This window comes from Lynx rufus, unplaced genomic scaffold (genome assembly GCF_022079265.1).
Source record: "Lynx rufus isolate CCGP_SWC_20201006 ecotype Redwood Valley unplaced genomic scaffold, mLynRuf1.p SCAF_1, whole genome shotgun sequence".
Taxonomy (NCBI): domain Eukaryota; kingdom Metazoa; phylum Chordata; class Mammalia; order Carnivora; family Felidae; genus Lynx; species Lynx rufus.
Genome location: NW_025814823.1, coordinates 73,629,266 through 73,645,899, shown reverse-complemented (window position 1 = coordinate 73,645,899; position 16,634 = coordinate 73,629,266). Strand labels below are relative to the sequence as shown.

General features: G+C 42.3%; 1 protein-coding gene across 5 annotated transcripts in view; it reads right to left on the bottom strand.

Annotated features, from left to right (window-relative positions):
• Window positions 1-817: 817 nt before the first annotated feature.
• The window catches only part of TPP2 (tripeptidyl peptidase 2), a 68,446-nt gene continuing 52,629 nt past the window's right edge, over window positions 818-16,634 (bottom strand). For 2 of the 5 annotated variants that reach the window (XM_047081639.1, XM_047081650.1), the window contains 7 exons: window positions 12,521-12,672; window positions 11,315-11,411; window positions 10,147-10,277; window positions 5,712-5,919; window positions 5,547-5,618; window positions 3,874-3,993; window positions 818-1,784 (listed from right to left, as the gene is read on the bottom strand). In XM_047081639.1, coding sequence (XP_046937595.1) covers window positions 1,695-1,784; window positions 3,874-3,993; window positions 5,547-5,618; window positions 5,712-5,919; window positions 10,147-10,277; window positions 11,315-11,411; window positions 12,521-12,672 — 870 coding nt within the window. In that variant the 3' untranslated portion in view covers window positions 818-1,694. Of the gene's footprint in view, window positions 1,785-3,873; window positions 3,994-5,546; window positions 5,619-5,711; window positions 5,920-10,135; window positions 10,278-11,314; window positions 11,412-12,520; window positions 12,673-16,634 lie in introns of those variants that run through there. The other 3 variants (XM_047081655.1, XM_047081663.1, XM_047081672.1) reach the window with 2 other exon arrangements.

Here is a 16,634-nt window from a genome sequence, read left to right as displayed (position 1 = left end):
ACACGGGCCTCGAGACCTGGGTATGTAGAGGACCCCGCGCATTCTAGGGCTGTGCGCATCCTCACGAAAGACCTGAGAAGGACCCAAGCTTCCACCTGTGGCTGCCCCGCCCCCCTGGCTCTGCGCATGCAGGCAGCACTTAACTAGGAACTGCAAAACCTGGGTTTGAAAACGGATTCTCTAATAACCAGTCAGTCAGTCAGTCACCCTACCCTTTCCGAGCCTCTCCGTCTCCTCACGGACTGTATGGACACACGGGAACCCGCAGGAGTGAGCATGAAAGCACGTGTGTTGGCGAGAATATGCATGTGGCTGTTCACTGATGGGACTTTGAATTCTAGATGGCGCAGAAATCGTGTGGAAAATGTTTGCAAGCATAATTGTAGTTTTCCTAAAGGCTCTGTTTTTATCAGATAAAGGGGTCAACTGCCCCAAACCAGTTATGAGTGACCAGACAGGATGAACTCGGAGGCCTTTTGCAGTAGTAAATTCTAAAGGAACAAGATTTAAACCATAACCACAAACACAAACACGTTTGCTTAAGTGAGTAGAGGCTTTTCAATATCGTCTACGTGTGTCTTTTTATTTTATGGAGAGAGGATGGATGAGAGAATCAAGTATGGTAGCCAGAAAGATAAAAAGCCAAAAATCATACACAAAAATTAGTCACATAATAAGAACTGGCAATATATTCAAATAGTTGCAAGCCTATGGGAAATATAAATTACCTCACGCTGAATTTTTCTGTCTATTGATCTAATATATTGTTTTAACCCCAAATTTTATTTATGAAAAATTAAGACCAACTTTAAGAAGCTTCAATATTCACTTTTATTATTTATAAAAAAAACCAAGGTATCAGAATGCATATGGTATATACTGTGATCTTGGTTTTGCACATGTATTCACGTGTTTACATTATTTCAACTTTAACAAACATACCATATGTGTATCTTTACAATACCTGATAAAGATTTAGCAGTCTGGCACTTATACATGTATTATTAGTTCATTCTGATGCTCTCTGCACGTCAAAAGGATGTTAAAAATGACTGACCCGAAATAACTCCAAGATGAAGACTGATTTAGTGAGAAGCAGTTATGCTCCAGCAATTGCCACACACTCATTTGTGCCGGTTTTTTTCCCCTTAATCAAATGTAAACCTTTACCAAAAGAAAAAAAAAAGAAAAAGAAAAAGAAAAAAAAAAGAAAAAAAAATCTGGAAATGAAGTTCTGCTATTTTTTTAGTCCAATAAATAATTTTAGCTACGCTTAATGTAGCTTTTTAAGGCCTTCATACAATTGAAAAAAATTAAAGTTGAGCATGTTAAAACCCTGTTCGTTTATAAAATAAAAAATAGAATTTTACAGGTTTGCAGTTAAAAGTCACTGTTCAAAACCTATCATGCAAGTGATATCTGCAACCCAACCGAAAGTCCTTGGTGCTGGCAGTCAGGGCACAGCCCGGTGCCAGCCATGTGAGGCATTAAAAAAACACCATGATGTCAGAGGTCTAGATTTCCATGTATTAAGCCACACGCCAGCAAATTCTCTGATAAATACACATCATTTTAATAATCAGTATTTGATAGCGGATGAAAACATGCATTAGACTAAAAATGCCACAAATTTGTTTTTATATCCATTCACTATAAAACTTTCTTTTTTAAAATTTAAAGTCTTGGTTCCTATTTTAGAATACACAATAATCAGGAGGATACATGATGGGAAGCCAGTTTTCAGTAAAAGATGCACAATGGGTCCATCCAAGTAACTTCATCAGCTAGAACAGAACACAAAAATTTATTATTAAAGAACAGATTTTTCAAGCTCAATATACAGGGTAAATTCTGCATTAAATATTTAATGATAATAAAGTAGCACATAGAACTTTCCTTCCATCCCAACCCAACCACCCACCACCCTTCCTACCAATTGTTCTTCCTTACCATCAACTAACCTACTCATTTTACTACCAACCAACCTAAACGGGTGATTATGACCATTCCGCCCAACCTTCCTTCTTTCCTGTCTTTCTACTAGCCTGTCTTTCTTTCTTCAATCCTGACATACTTGTTCCCTTCCTTCCTACCAACCTAGCTGCCTTTCATTCTCTGACTGGAAGTCAAACACTGTTCTAGACCTCGGGAAAACAGCACTGAACAAACTCACTTCTCACTTTCAGGAAAGTTCTGTTCTGTTCAGGAAAACCAGAGAGTGCCAAAGCAAATCCATGAGGAGATGAATAAGCGAGTCCATAATTAAGAGGTACATGTCAGGTATACAATGGTGACATAACAGAGGGGCTGGGAAGTGAGATGGTCACGAGTGGGATCTCCGGGGAGATGACATTTAAGAGGAAACCTGACGAAGAGACCTACTCTGCCAGTCGGGGAAAGAGCTCTCCACACAGCTGGACGAGCTGGGTCCCATGGTGGGAAGGGCCGAGGCTGCTTCGGCCAGGCAGAGGCGGCTCTCGAGATGGGAGCAGAGCCATTCCAGGGAAGTGTGATGAGATGTGGCTGGGGAGGAAGGCAGGAGCCACATCACATGGGCCTTATGGGCCACGGGGAGGAGTCTGGATTTTATCCTACATGTGCCGGGGCTTCACCAGGAGGTGTCAAAAGCCATCTTTCCCAGCAGCAGCGTGGAGGGCGGGCAGTACAGGAACAGAGTGGAGGGGACACAAGTTATGAAACACCCCCTGGTGTCAATGTCTGGGTGAGTCACGGGCTTTACGGATGTGAGAGCTCACAAATTATAGTTGATGTGATAAGAATCACACTACACACCTTATGGTGAGTTGCAGAAAGATTTCTCTTAACCTATTGAAACATCTGAAGAACTGAGTTAAAATGTCTTACAATTTGGACTGGTGAAGGTATGCCAGAAAAAGGTCTAAGAGTAAAGATAACCTATAGTTTCCTCTAATTATAAAAAATTTCCCTAGGAACCTACTGATTAGTTTTACATTCAAAGAATACCTCGGGTACGGAGACCAGAGCCTTGGCCACATTTGGCATGACCAAGCTGCCCAACCCCATATATCCTTCAGGAACAAACCAGGCCCAGAGACAGGATGAGGCTACAGTGATTTCTCTGGAATTCAGTAAACTTTATACTTGACAATTAACTTGTACAGAAAGAACAGCATTTCTTACCTCCTGTTTCTAATATCAACCACATAATTTCTCTGCATATAATACAGAATGTGGTAAAATCACAAAATGGCCTATCACTTCAAATGAAGAATATTCAAATATAAACTCTAAAAATTCAACCATTTTAGAACTGAGCCAACATGTATTGAAAAGCAATTCTGTTTGTTTTCTTCATAAAGAAAACTGTCTTCTGACTATACATCTAAAATTCATAATGCACTTTGCCTACGTTGTAAACATCTGAGGCTAAGTACAGCCCTTCTGTCCTTTCTGGACAGGAGTTTTAAAAATTTAATAATAATGGGGCCCCTGGGTGGCTCAGTCAGGTAAGCATTCAACTTCAGCTCAGGTCATGATCTCGAGGTCTGGGAGTTCGAGCCCCCCATCAGGCTCTGTGCTGACAACTCAGAGCCTGGAGCCTGCTTCAGATTCTATGTCTCCCTCTCTCTCTGCCCGTCCCCCGCTCACGTTCTGTCTCTCAAAAATGAATAAACATTTAAAAAAAATTAAAATTTAATAAGAAAAGTTTAAAAAACTTAAATAGCTTATTGGCGGTCTCTCATGCTTTCATTTTATAGTTCGCATTACATTAATTGGAGTAGCAATCTGTCATGATAAAGTCAGTATCGTTAAATCACTACCATAAGGCTCTATCTTGTCACTATGCAATATGGAGGGGACACTTAACAGTGACGATTTTATATCACTTACTTGAATACAATTTTTCCAGTTTTCTTTTGTTGGTTTTTCTTCCACAAGTTTAGTTGCAAATTTAAGGCCTCTCCCATACATTTTATTTACTAATGCATGCTTGTATGCAAATGTTAAAACCTATAAGGTAAAACAAGATAAAGCTTATCTATGAAATATTTACACTGTATGGCTTATAGCTTCAATAAGGAAAAGATGAAGGCCTTAACAGAAGTGTAGCTTTTAAAATGAACATTTTCCATCAAGCAAATTTCAAAAATGTTTTGAAAGAATAAAAGTTAAATATGCCACAAAACAGGTAACTTGTGTTGGGGAGAAAAATGAAGCTCTGATGAATCACTAGTTCTTGGCATCCATACCAAAACACCTCTTTATGCAAAGGGGAGCTGACAGAAGTGATCACAAAAACGCGAGTAAGGAGGGAAGTACAGAACTATGAAATCTCGTTATAAATTACCAAAACTGCAAAAGGGGATAAAAGTAAAAAAAAAAAAAGTGTTCTATTATACAAACACGTTCTTACGCTGTCAATTCCTTGTGTATACGTTGGTGCCTTTAATTACTGCATCTGTCAAATATACCTGTAACCATTTATTTACGTTTTTGGTGTCCACCTTCAGAATATGGAGAATGACCTCAAAGAAAGCAATCCTATCACATTTATTTGTGTTCTAGAGCCAAGCAAGGTGTTCAACCTTTACAAAGGTGCTAAACAGACAGGCAATACAGTGCCTGGCCCCTGATAGAGCAGTACTGCGGCAGATACGGAGATACGGGATTATTCGTAATGGTTTTATTACGAGGCTCGTCAAGTTTTTATCCACCAGGCTCTTATCTTTTTCCAGCAGCAAGCACAGCACTGGGTGGGGAGCAGACGTGCAATAGGTGTGTGTTCGGAATAAGAGCAAGTATCACGGAGGCCCTTCCGTGTACTGAGTACTCATTCAGCAGGTTTCAGAAACTTGCCGAGGGTCACACAGATAAAAATGGAAGAAGTGGGATTTGCACTCCAGGGCCTGATTTCAGATCCAAATTCTCAAGCTCTGCTGTGACACTGGCTCCTGCAGTTTCCTGCCTAGGACTCCGTTTCTGCGGCAGGAGCACGACTGACTGTGCTGTGGTGAAAACTTTTCTCCCATCTCAGAGGTCTGTACTACACATGATCACAGTGCATCTAGAAAACAAGCATCTGTCTAGTAAAACACAAACAAGGGCTTGTGCTGGGTCAGGAGATTTCCACTGATTTCATTTAGTTTATTTTTATCTCCAGAAGAAAGGAAGACTGACAGCAACTTGGGAGTTATATAATCCCTACCGTGAGAACTCTAGTAGAGGGCTAAAAGAGATTTAAAATGTTTTTATAACCCACATCCAAAAAGTTCATCAATGTGACTTTTTCTGAACTGGATTTTAAAGTTGATGAGCTATAAATCCAGGTGATAATTATTTAAAAGCCAAAGAGGTTTTGAGAAAAATGACATGTAAAGTAACCAGCAACCCCCCTCCACCCCCAGCAAATCAGCACACAGACAGATGCGGGAAGGCACAAACACGACCTCGAGATGCTCTTAATTCTAGCTTCGTAAGTAACTGCCTCCACCAAAAGGCTGCTATGCAGACAGAGAAGAAAATGGTAGAATGGTTTAAAACAGGCAAGACAAATGAGGTCTCACTAAACACAGAGTCTTCTTCAGAGCCCAGCTTAGCCACATTCCATGTATTGTCTTCCTCTTCTGGCCAGGCAGCTGGGGAACAGCAAAGAGGAGGCAATGGGGCCCAAGAAAGGTTTGTGAAGCAACCCCCAAGAACTGCGCCCAAACAAGAGGCAGACAGGTTACCTTATTGTCAAAAAGATCAGTCCATTTTGTAGTTTCCCAAAAAGTTTCCGTCAAAGAATCCAGAGTGCTCTCTCCTTCCTCCTCTCTTCCTTCCGTATCACCTGAAACGGCCCCATCTTGATCTTGTGCGTGAAGCAGGTGGTCAGCTAGGGCACATCCTTTTCTACAAAGGGCATCCACGAGGGTAGATTTTTGTTTGTCCATATCACTGTGTTCCAAACCAAAAAATAACTCACAGATCAGTAAATCATTTTTTAAAAGTACAGACTTATCTGAAACTGAATTCATGCGTTCTCTGCCTCAGATTTACAACGCAGAGATATTGTACAGCCGTGTATTTACATCTGCATTATCCATCAAATAAAAGTCCTTATTTCTAACAAACATCAAATGAGCCACTGCATTACACATACAGATTGAGTCACGACAGCTGTATCTGGCTGAAACAGAGGCCATAAACCAACAGAAATGAAGGACAGTTCAGTTCTAAGTTCTGTCAGCTAAGGAACTCTTCTATAGATTTCTTATAAATAGCAATCATTACAGATTTCTGTACAGACACACACAAGTTCTTTCAGAAGTAGACTTTCATTTATAAACAGAGCAAACACTATATGACGCTTACCCTGGACGTGCACTTTTATATACAGAACTCAACTGCAGTCAGAATAATTCTATGAGTAAGATACTAGTTAGTAATCATCCCCATTTTGCCAAGGAGGAAGCTGAGGCACAGAGATCTGTTCAAGGTCCTACAGTTAGGCAGTAACAGACGCAGAACCTGAAGCTACTTCTGGACAGTCTGCTCTTAGTCGCGATGGTAACATGGTCCTGCTGCAGGGCGGGAGCCGTGTCCTTCTGATGTATTTCAAGTGCCCAGACAATGCTTGGCAGAGACCAGAAACTCAATAAATCATCGCTGAATGAAATACAGTAACAACCTACACTCCAGGGGACAGTGTGAGTCTTTAGGATACTTGCTGATCTGGGCATTTTGTCCAACTCATGTCCCGCACGTGTGAGGGCAATGAGGATTACAAGCGCTGGGCGCGGGTCCCCGAGGCACTCAGACACCGGTGAACAAACTGTGTAAGAGTGAGAATGATTCTGAAGGACCCGGAGTGGAATGTGCAACATATGAAATCTGCAGGCACTCTAAAATCAACAGGAATTATAGCGTGAAAGACAATTAAGATAAGAAGCCAAAACAACCTGTTAACAACCCAACAAAGTCACCCTCCTTAATACATCTGCAAAGTAGATAAAACTTTGCCAAAAAAGGTGCCTAAGACTTTCAGCCAAGAGTTGCAAAGCTTAAAAGAACCAACTTTCACTCTCTCTGTGGAAATGCGCCTGGGAACTGCTTGGTTACTCCGGACTCAGGAACAAAAAGATCTAGGAGCTGTAGGGCACGGACACAGCTTCTCCTCTACCGGGTGCCTGGCCAGCCGCCGTCTGAAATGTCTTGCCACCAGCACCGCATTTATGCTTTTACAGCAGCTGAGGAGTGGGACACAATCACCGTCCCCGTCTTGTGCCGGAGAAAGGGGGCCTTGGAACAGAAGTGGATCGGCAAGGCAGGTTTGATCGTTCACGGCAGTCCTGGCTGGACCCAGCTGCCCCGGGAAGGGCTGGAAGGAGGCAGAATTTCAGGGGTGGCACAGGTGTGCTGTACTTGCCAGGCCTGGATTAAGTTACCCACAAGACCCCTATTTCAGTGTTCTCTGATCCAGTAACCTGAATCCCACATATCTAGAATATTCATTCCCCACCCTCATCTAATTTAGAACTGACTACGTACTTTCATCCACGAGGCTTTCTCCACTCAAAAGGAAGTCAGCTCTGCTTCCCATGGGCTTTCACACTTTAAAGTATTCATTGTAACTGTCAATCTTACCCCACCTAGCAACTGCATCTTCTGTATCAGAGCGCACGCTTTCTAAGAGCGTCCTGTTCATTTTTTCACGTTCCTCTCAGTGGTGCTTTACTGCAGTGTCTGCTCCACAAACATCTTTGAATCAAATCTAGTTAGGTACCGATCAAAGTGGCGATAGCCATATTTTAGGAGGAGCTTCAATCAGATACTTTAATGGCCTAAATAAATTAAGTTTAACTGAAACTTGATACCGGATCACCTGCGAAAAGCTCGTATCATTTTTAAGATCACAAAATGGCTATCGCAATTTCTGACACATGAGTGACCACAGTAAAAACAGTTTTGCATGGAAATGAGAAATGAATGCTGGGCTGCTGCTCCTGCTCGCCAGCTGCTGCTAAAGAAATGGAAGAAATGCGGCCCGCTCCTGAGGCCCTCGCCCCAGAACAAGGAGCCCCGGGCCTGGACGAGGCCCTCTGCTCAGAGTGGCGTGTCTGAGCCCATCGTGGTTTGGCCAAAGCAAGGGCCACGGCAAATACCTTAATTATAAGCATGGACAAACCGATCTAAGGTTGCCAAAGACTAACCAGCTTCTCTTAACTTTCACGTCTGACGCCTCCTTTCTAGTTTTATCCCAGCAGGTGTGAAAGTCACTACAGCTACAATCTTTAAAGCCAGGATCCTATCAGACTGTTACTTTTTGACAGTTACTGGAATCAGCACCTGAGATAAAAACTGTGAGAAAAAAGGGACTAACAAGATTGAAAACACAACTACTCTGGGTCTTGTGAGCTCACTTTAATCGCGAATTAAGAGCTTCCTCCATGGACAGTAAGATTTAGGAAAGACAGGCAAAAGTATGAGCAGGGATAAACGGACCTTAATATTTACTGAAATTTCAAAATGAGCCCACACGTGTTATTTCCTACACACACAAATCTGAAGAGATACTATTTTCCCAAACTAAGAAACAACAGATGCTAGGAAGGATGGGGGCAGCTGATAACAGATACCGCAGTGAGGTCAAGGCAGCCTCAAAGGGGCCACTGTCTCTGGCAATGAGCTTCTCACAGGTGATCAAGCCCAGACGACTCCTGAAAGAGGGTTAACATGGAGTGGAATTCAGGTAGTAGGGTGCAGTGTAGACTACTCCAGCGAGAAGCCAGGGGCCCCATGGGGGACAGAAGACATTGGGATATGGCTGTGGGCTGAGATGTGGATGCCTGAGGACCAGGACAAGGGGCTTGTCAGCAGACGGCAGTTATGAAGGAGATGGAGGGGAGGGGTCGGGCCGAGAGACAAAGGTCAGTGGCGTGGGAATCTTCTCACGACGAGTGGGAATGCAAGGGGCTGCTTATCGAGACATGAAGGGGCCCAGGCCAGGGCAGAGCAGGTGTGATCAGCTCTCCCACTTCCGGCTCCGGCACCCGAGGCTGGCCACGCAGTCTCTGAGCCTGTCTGCTCTTCTGCAGATACGGGGTAAAAACACTCCTACTTGGTATGTCTTTTAGAAGATTAAGTTTAAATAAGGTCACGTATTTAACATACCCCAAAGATTTCCCTGTACATACCCGGCACTTCAGAAATGGACAAAATAGCACCCTTTGAGACTGTTCCCTTAGAAGGTGGGAAAGGGTGCGCACAATGCCAACAACCTAACCTGAATAAATCTTATTCTGCTTAAAAACTGTAACATTCGTAAGAGCTACAGCATTAGTACTGCCAACAGTTCTAGCAATTTAGAACGTAGCGTAATGCCAAGAGTTCCGGCAGTTCAGAATCAGGAACTTCATGTAGAAAGAAGGATTCTGCCCAGCAGACGGAATCCTGAAGAAGAATCGCAGCACTTCCTGGGCGGACTCAACACTTCTGGTTCATTCGTTACAACAGCTGTAAGAGGAGGCGGTGTTTCTCCCCTTGCAGGTAATGACCCTCGGGTGAACATGAACCAAAGTGACAGAGAGGAAAGTGGTACAAGAGAGTTCAGGGAAGGCAGAGGTGAGGCTGAGGGACCCTCACACAACACATGGGGGCCACATGCTCACCCACCACAGAGCGGTGCCTTGCACTGGGTTTTATTAAAGCTAAACCTCCCTTTCCCTTTACCGCACAGAATACTCTAAAGCCGGTTCCTAACTCAAGTGGCTATGATGGTTTCAATCTAACTTTATTTCTATTTGGGTTACCAGGCATTACATACTAAACCTGGGCTTTTCACACTATTGGTCAATAAGCAGTTTAGAAACTGATTTTGCAGGGTGTTAGGTGTTTGCCTCTGCACATGTCACATTCACACTGATTCCCAAATGGGAGGACCGCTAGGTCACAGCTACTCAAATCTCTCCAGACCAGCAGCACCAAAAGGTAGAGAAGGCAAAGTCCTGTTCTTTTGCTTAAATCTCCAACAACTGGAAAGAATTCTTACAAACTATCGACGGGTGGATATTCAAATACTGATAATTCTAGGGACACAACAATTCTCAGAAAAGAATATTCTCCATAATTTTAAAAAGTAACTAAGAAATGAGATGCAAGAAAGATTATTTACTGGTTAGGTACTTTTTTATAGTAGCTGCATCGGGCCTGGGGTCAGTCTTCATCGCAATATAAACTGCGAGGGCCGTCTGGTCTATGTGAGAAATGACAGCATTTGCAGCCTCAACAATTTCATTAAGTCTTTTCATTCGTTCCTAGGGAGGAAGAAAAAGAAGAAATCAGAAAAGAAATGGTGTCAGCGGGTCCATCCAAGTCCCTTCACTTCCTTCTCAAATGCAAGGGTGGCGGCTCCAGAGTCAGGGGCCGAGCCCTCTGCTGGCAGCAGGGGGTGTGCTGCCTCATAGTGTGGGGGCTGCAGTGTCAGCATCTCTAGAAAAGACCTCATTCACATTCCTCACTGATGTTAAATGGTGCAAATAAGGGAGGTAAAAGGTGGTCATAGAAATGTAAACAGCTTTCTACCCAGGCAACTCCTTTTCTGGGCCTCTTAGAAACATGACCCGCTATGTTACTCTAGCCGCACACCACACGGAAAGAGAAGTAAAACAAAACAAAACAAAACAAACCCAAAAAGACCCCCCAAAAAACAAACGGGCTGATGTACAAATTCTTCCTAACTTATTACTAAAACCATGAAGGTGAGAATAAACGAGAATGTACCCAACAGTCTAACTATACGGTCGCCATGGTGCTCCAGGTGCTCTCAGCAGTCTTCTCTTTTGCTAGTCTCAGAGGTCTCCCTTCAACACCTTCAAGTTCACTCTGCACCCTTGACAATTTCTGATTGGCCACGAGCACCTTCCTACCGGCCATCATTACCAGCGAGAGCTGGTCCGTGTTAAGATAGCTTGGAACTATGGACAATTTTAAAAATGAGCAAAGTTCATGAAAAGCAGGAATTCTTTTGCTGACAGTGTTTAGATCTGCAGCAGGCCAGGACCACTGCTCCTGAGGTGAATGTCAGAAAAGTGATCCTTAGGATATCTTTATCTATTGCTCCTCCCACTGATGAAAACTGTGAGCGGGAGTCTTAGGCTGACCTCACAGGAATGAGTACGTTCTGTAATTACCTTCAAGAAAATAGTCAATACAACATTCAATTTGAGGAAACAAGTTTTCATTTGGCAGAAGCACAAAACAAATAGAAAACTGCATTTTCACTAAACATACAAACTGTATCTCATGTTACAAATAAAATAAAATACTCCTATTAAGATTGAACATGTCCAACCTTTTCAGCATCCAACTGATGAAGTCTTGCAACGTACAGAGGAAGATAATTAGGATATGTTTCTTTCAATTCATTATAAATGTCACTAGAATCCAGCCTATGTATATAAGAGAGAAAGAAACATTTCTTTTAAAAAGAAAACAATTTGTCTTCTCTATTATTTAACATTATTTTGAAGTCCCAATCCATAACATAAGGAAGGCATCACTGACAAGGATTATCATTATTTGCCGGGAGTATAAATAAAAAACAAAAATAAATAAAAAACAAATATAAAAAACCCCAGAGAAGCAAATCAAATTGAAAATTATTTCAATTAAGAGTTCAATAAGAGGGGCGCCTGGGTGGCTCAGTTAATTAAGCGTCCGATTCTTGATTCTGGCTCAGGTCATGATCTTGCAGTTTGTGAGTTAGAGCTCCACATCACAATTGTGCTGACAGAGGAGACACTTTGGGGAATATGGCTCTGCACCTATGACCTATGACCTTTAAGAATGATCCAGGGTCACCTGGGTGGCTCAGTGGGTTAAGCGTCTGACTCTTGATTTCGGGGAAGGGCAGAGAGGGAGAGAGAGACAGTGAGAGAGCAGGCTCCATGCTGTCAGCGCATAGCCCAACCTGGGGCTCAATCCCATGAACTATGAGATCATGACCTGAGCTGAAGTTGGACGCTTAACTGACTGAGACACCCAGATGCTCTTAATGGATTATTTTAAAACACTGTATGTACAAAAATGTCCGGCACAGCATTATGGAGAAAAGCTATAAATGTACATGCCAAAGTATATGCCAAATAGAGTATTTAAGTAGGTTACATTTCATCAACAGGACCACCTCCTACGTGGTCATTAAAAATGGTATTTTAAAGGACTATCAAATGACCCAAGAAATGCTCATCATCAAACAGTCACTGGAAAACTAGGACACAACATCATTCATACTGCTACATGTGTAAATACAGAGAAAATAATGATAGGACAACAACCACCCCTGGAGAGTAGGCAAAAAAGTGATTTTTATTTTCTTCACACATCCTAATAAAATTCTCTTCTGAGAGCAAATCAAAATTAAGTGATTAAAATAAAAGCACGTCTAACCCTTCCACCCACTGTTAACATTCCTGAATATGGCCTATGAACCTGTACGTGACACTGTCGTAACCAGAAAAATAAGTAAACAGAGGATCAAAATCCATTAAAAACTTACTTTGTCATCCACTGAATTTTAAGATCTCGTAATGCTTCAGTAAACTCTTCTTTCAAGTCTTTCTCTTTTTCTGACTCTTTTTCTTTATCTTTGCCGCCATTCTTAGTCTTTGTTGGCGGAGATATTAGGTAGTAATGAACAGGGATCACATCCTATGAATGTGGAAAGAGTCTCAGATTAACATGCTTCATTTTACATAATTACAATCATTTCAGTATCTGAATATCACATAACACAGGCTGCACTGAGTTGTACTACATTATATTCCAGATCCTAAGGGCCACAATACATAAACATTTCCAATCTGTGGGGCTCCTGGGTGGCTCAGTTGGTTAAGCATCACAACTCTTGGTTTCGGCTTAGGTCATGATCTCACGGTTCGTGGGACTGCACCCCACGTTGGGCTCTGTGCTCAGTGTGGAGCCTGCTTGGGATTCTCTCCCCCACCCCCCGCCCTTTCCCCACTTGCTCTCTCTCTCTCCCTCAAAAAAACTCAAAAACAAAATCCAATCTGTGACCAAAGGAATTTTCTCTCAAACTTTAAAGTACTGTTGCTTCTAAATCTCCTCTAAAATAAAGGAGGTAAAGGACACTTGGCTGGTTCAGTCTGTGGAGCATGCAACTCTTGATCTTGGGGTTGTGAGTTCGAGCCCCATGCTGGGTGCACAGATTATTTAAAAATCTTTAAAAAAATAAAGGAGGTAAGAACAAACTTTCCTCCATTTGAGTGTTTTTGTATTCTTAGTTTTACCTAACAGACTAATTACAAAAAGTACTAATTATGAAAGTCTACTGACCTTTCACATCTTATACCTGAGAAGGGAAGGAAATAACTTAGAATTTTAAAAAAGACCCTCTTTTCTAAGAAAATTTAAAGAAAAATTTTCTTTTTTCATTCAATCGACAGGACTTATTGAGGCCCTGTGAGGCTCTACAAGGTGAAGAACAAAGCAGACAAGGCCCTTCCTTGCCCTTGGGGAACACATCCCAGTGGGGCAAGACAGACAACATACAAGTAATGAATAGTTTCGGCTAATCCCACATGATAGGAAGAAAATGAAACAGAATGCAGGGACAGAGAGCAGCTGCTCAGTACCGTGGGGGAACAGCACAGACACAGTGGTGCTGGAACAGGGACTACCCCGTCTAAGTCAACCCACATGACCTAAATGGAAGAGCCTCAATGAACCTAACCGACCCAAACGAGGAGAGGGAGAAGAGTCTGAAGACAGAAGAGGAGGACGTATAAAAACCCGAGCTTGTGGACACGGCAAGAGCAAATGGGCAGCAACCATAGTAAGTGGGGCTGATGGAATATGGCACAAAAATACAGATTTTATTCTAAATGCAAGAGGAAGCCTACAGGACAGCTGTAGGCAAGGCAGTGGCATGATTAAAGACTTCTTTCTGCTCTTTGTTTAATGACTTTGGATCTGACACAGATGAAAAATGTTGGTTTGTTTTTAATAGCTCTTCATACTATTTGGAGAATGGATGATAGATGGCCGAAGTCAAGAAGGAGGGAGACAAGTTAGGGAGCAAAGCTAGAATTCCCAGCACCGCCCTGATGTGAAGAAGAGGCTGTAGAAGAGGAAGAAGCGGATGGATTAGAAATCCATGATGCAGAATTGACAGTGGTGTTGATGGGGTTGCAAGTTGGGGACAAATAAGACTGAGCAGGGCTGAGGGAGGGGAAGAGGAAGCCCAGGCCATGATCCAAAGCATTCTATGGTTTCAAAGATGCTTGGGAGTCAGGGAGACGGGCCCCAGAGGGGCTGTGAGGACAAGCGGGCAGAGAGGAGTGGTCAACCAGGGCCTGTAGCGGGGGCGGGGCCTGCCACAGAACCCCGAAGAACCAAACGGCAGCAGTGGCTGCTACCACGGCAAGAGATGACAAGAGAGTAGCTGTTTCCATGGACAGCGGGGGATAAGGGCTGCCTGGGAGAGATGCAGACAGAGTGGGAAGTAAATAGGCACAGACGGTTCGAGAAGCTTCGCTTGGAAGAGAGCAGAGAAATGTAATTCTAATTACATCTATTTTCCTCTATTCTATGAAAGCACAGAAGTGTTTACTGATGGAAACTAATGCATTATCTGGGAAATCAAACCCCATATTACACTGGCTAATCTGTTTCTGGCACAATAACCAGGTGCCCTTAATTAAGTCATTATTTATTAGGTCAACTTCTCCAACTCTATCTTCAGGTTTATATTAAAAACGCTGCTAAATTCAAACCTTTTATTTGTTTTAATTAACAAAGTTTCTAAAACTGAAAAAATTACGTTATCAAGAAGACTTTTACTCCCCTAATCACAGTAATCTCAGAAAAAAACTTTACACGGGTTAAGTCAAAGAAAATAGTATTGCAAGCCCCCACGTTCCCCCAAATAGGATTTTCAGGTGTAAATACAACACGGATATCCCCACGTTAGCAATTCTCACAATTAAATTTTATAAGCAACTACTGCTGCAGTTCTGACAGCATTCCGACGTCAAACGGGAGCCACACTTCGACAGGACCCGTCTGAAGCCCGCTAGGACCACTGGGAGGACGGAACCACACACATCCATCTGCAGCCATCTCAGGGCCCCGCTCGGAGGCCGGGAGCCAGCACTGGCGAGCCAAGGTCGCGTGTGCAGAGTGAGACGGAGGAAAGGAAGCAGGGGTTCTGCTTGGGCCAGCTCCTTAGGACCCTGCTACCCATCCTTCCCCCCCTCCTCCTGAGGTCGCCTTCCTAAGTGGGCACTGCCCGGGGAAAGCCGAGTTCAAGCATCTGCAAAATCTGAGTTGTTAATTAACCATCAGGTTCTTCTGGGAAAGGATCACTCACTCAGTGTCATCCGTGCAGCACAGACAATCCACTGAAGAGTTAAGGGGCAGAGACAGCCTCGAACGCTGACCCTCTGACTACAGTCCTATTCTCTTTGGAACCCACTGCCCTAGAATGTGGACACTTGCCTGCAGGAGGCAACCTTGTTGGCCGTGTTGACTCTACTCTAACGTGAGCCTCCCTTAGATCCCCTCCTCCTTGCCTGATTAGGGACAGGGGCAACTGTCAGGATGGGAAGGAGTCTCTGCTGTGAGGCAATTCCTCCTCTGAAGCTCAAAGGTAAGGCATTTGCTATTACATTTTAGTACAGAAGAGAGAAAACAGAATTGAATTTAAAATGAGCAACCCATTAACTTAATGTACAATTAACAACGAACTCTAACAAAGATCTATAAATAGGAAGAAATGGGGTACCATGGCAACCATAAACTATCAGTAAAAGCACGAGACAGAGAATTTATGATGAATGACCTTGAAGTGGGGGGAATTCAAGCTTTTGTGATCAGCATTTTAATTATTAAATATTAAATATGTCAAATTAGCTATTTTAAGTGTTAATAAAATCCTATAAAATATTTTGGGACAGTAATTTTTTATTACTAAAAATTATGAACATGGCAGTTTTAATTCCTAATCAACAGAAAAATTGAGTTATTTTTTGTTTTATCATGTTTATTTGTTCTTTTTGTCAATATTTTTTTAACTCACTTCTCAAGGACTTAGTACAGGGCCAGTTTAATAGAAATCATTTTGTGCCATTAAATCTTGAGAAATCTTGATTATGATTTAAAAAGGTAGGCAAGATGAATCTTCAGAGCAGAAATGCTGAAGTTCTCTATAGTTGATACTTAACAATTTTTTTTTTAAAAAAACATCCATTTCAGCTATTCACCAAGTACTTTGACAGTGTCTGAAATGAACCATTTCCTTTAGAAAGTCCAATCGACCCGCAAAACCGATAATTATTCTTTGGGCAACATAACTGCCATTTAAATTTTGGTTCAAAAATTATAATTTTCTTCTTAGATTATTAATGGCTAAACTCAAAACTTTAATGCCTTCACACAAACTAGCTATTTTAAAATTAGTATCATATTTGAATGCTATTTATCATCTGTTGAAAGTAACCATATTCTTTCATACGACAATGAACTTAAAAAAGGTAACCTAGATTTTCAAATCAAAAGTCACTGAAATACAGAGGAACTATACACTGAGGGCTATGCACCAAAAGCTAGCTGGTATTTTGTTCAGGCAATAAATTAACATATACATCTTTTTG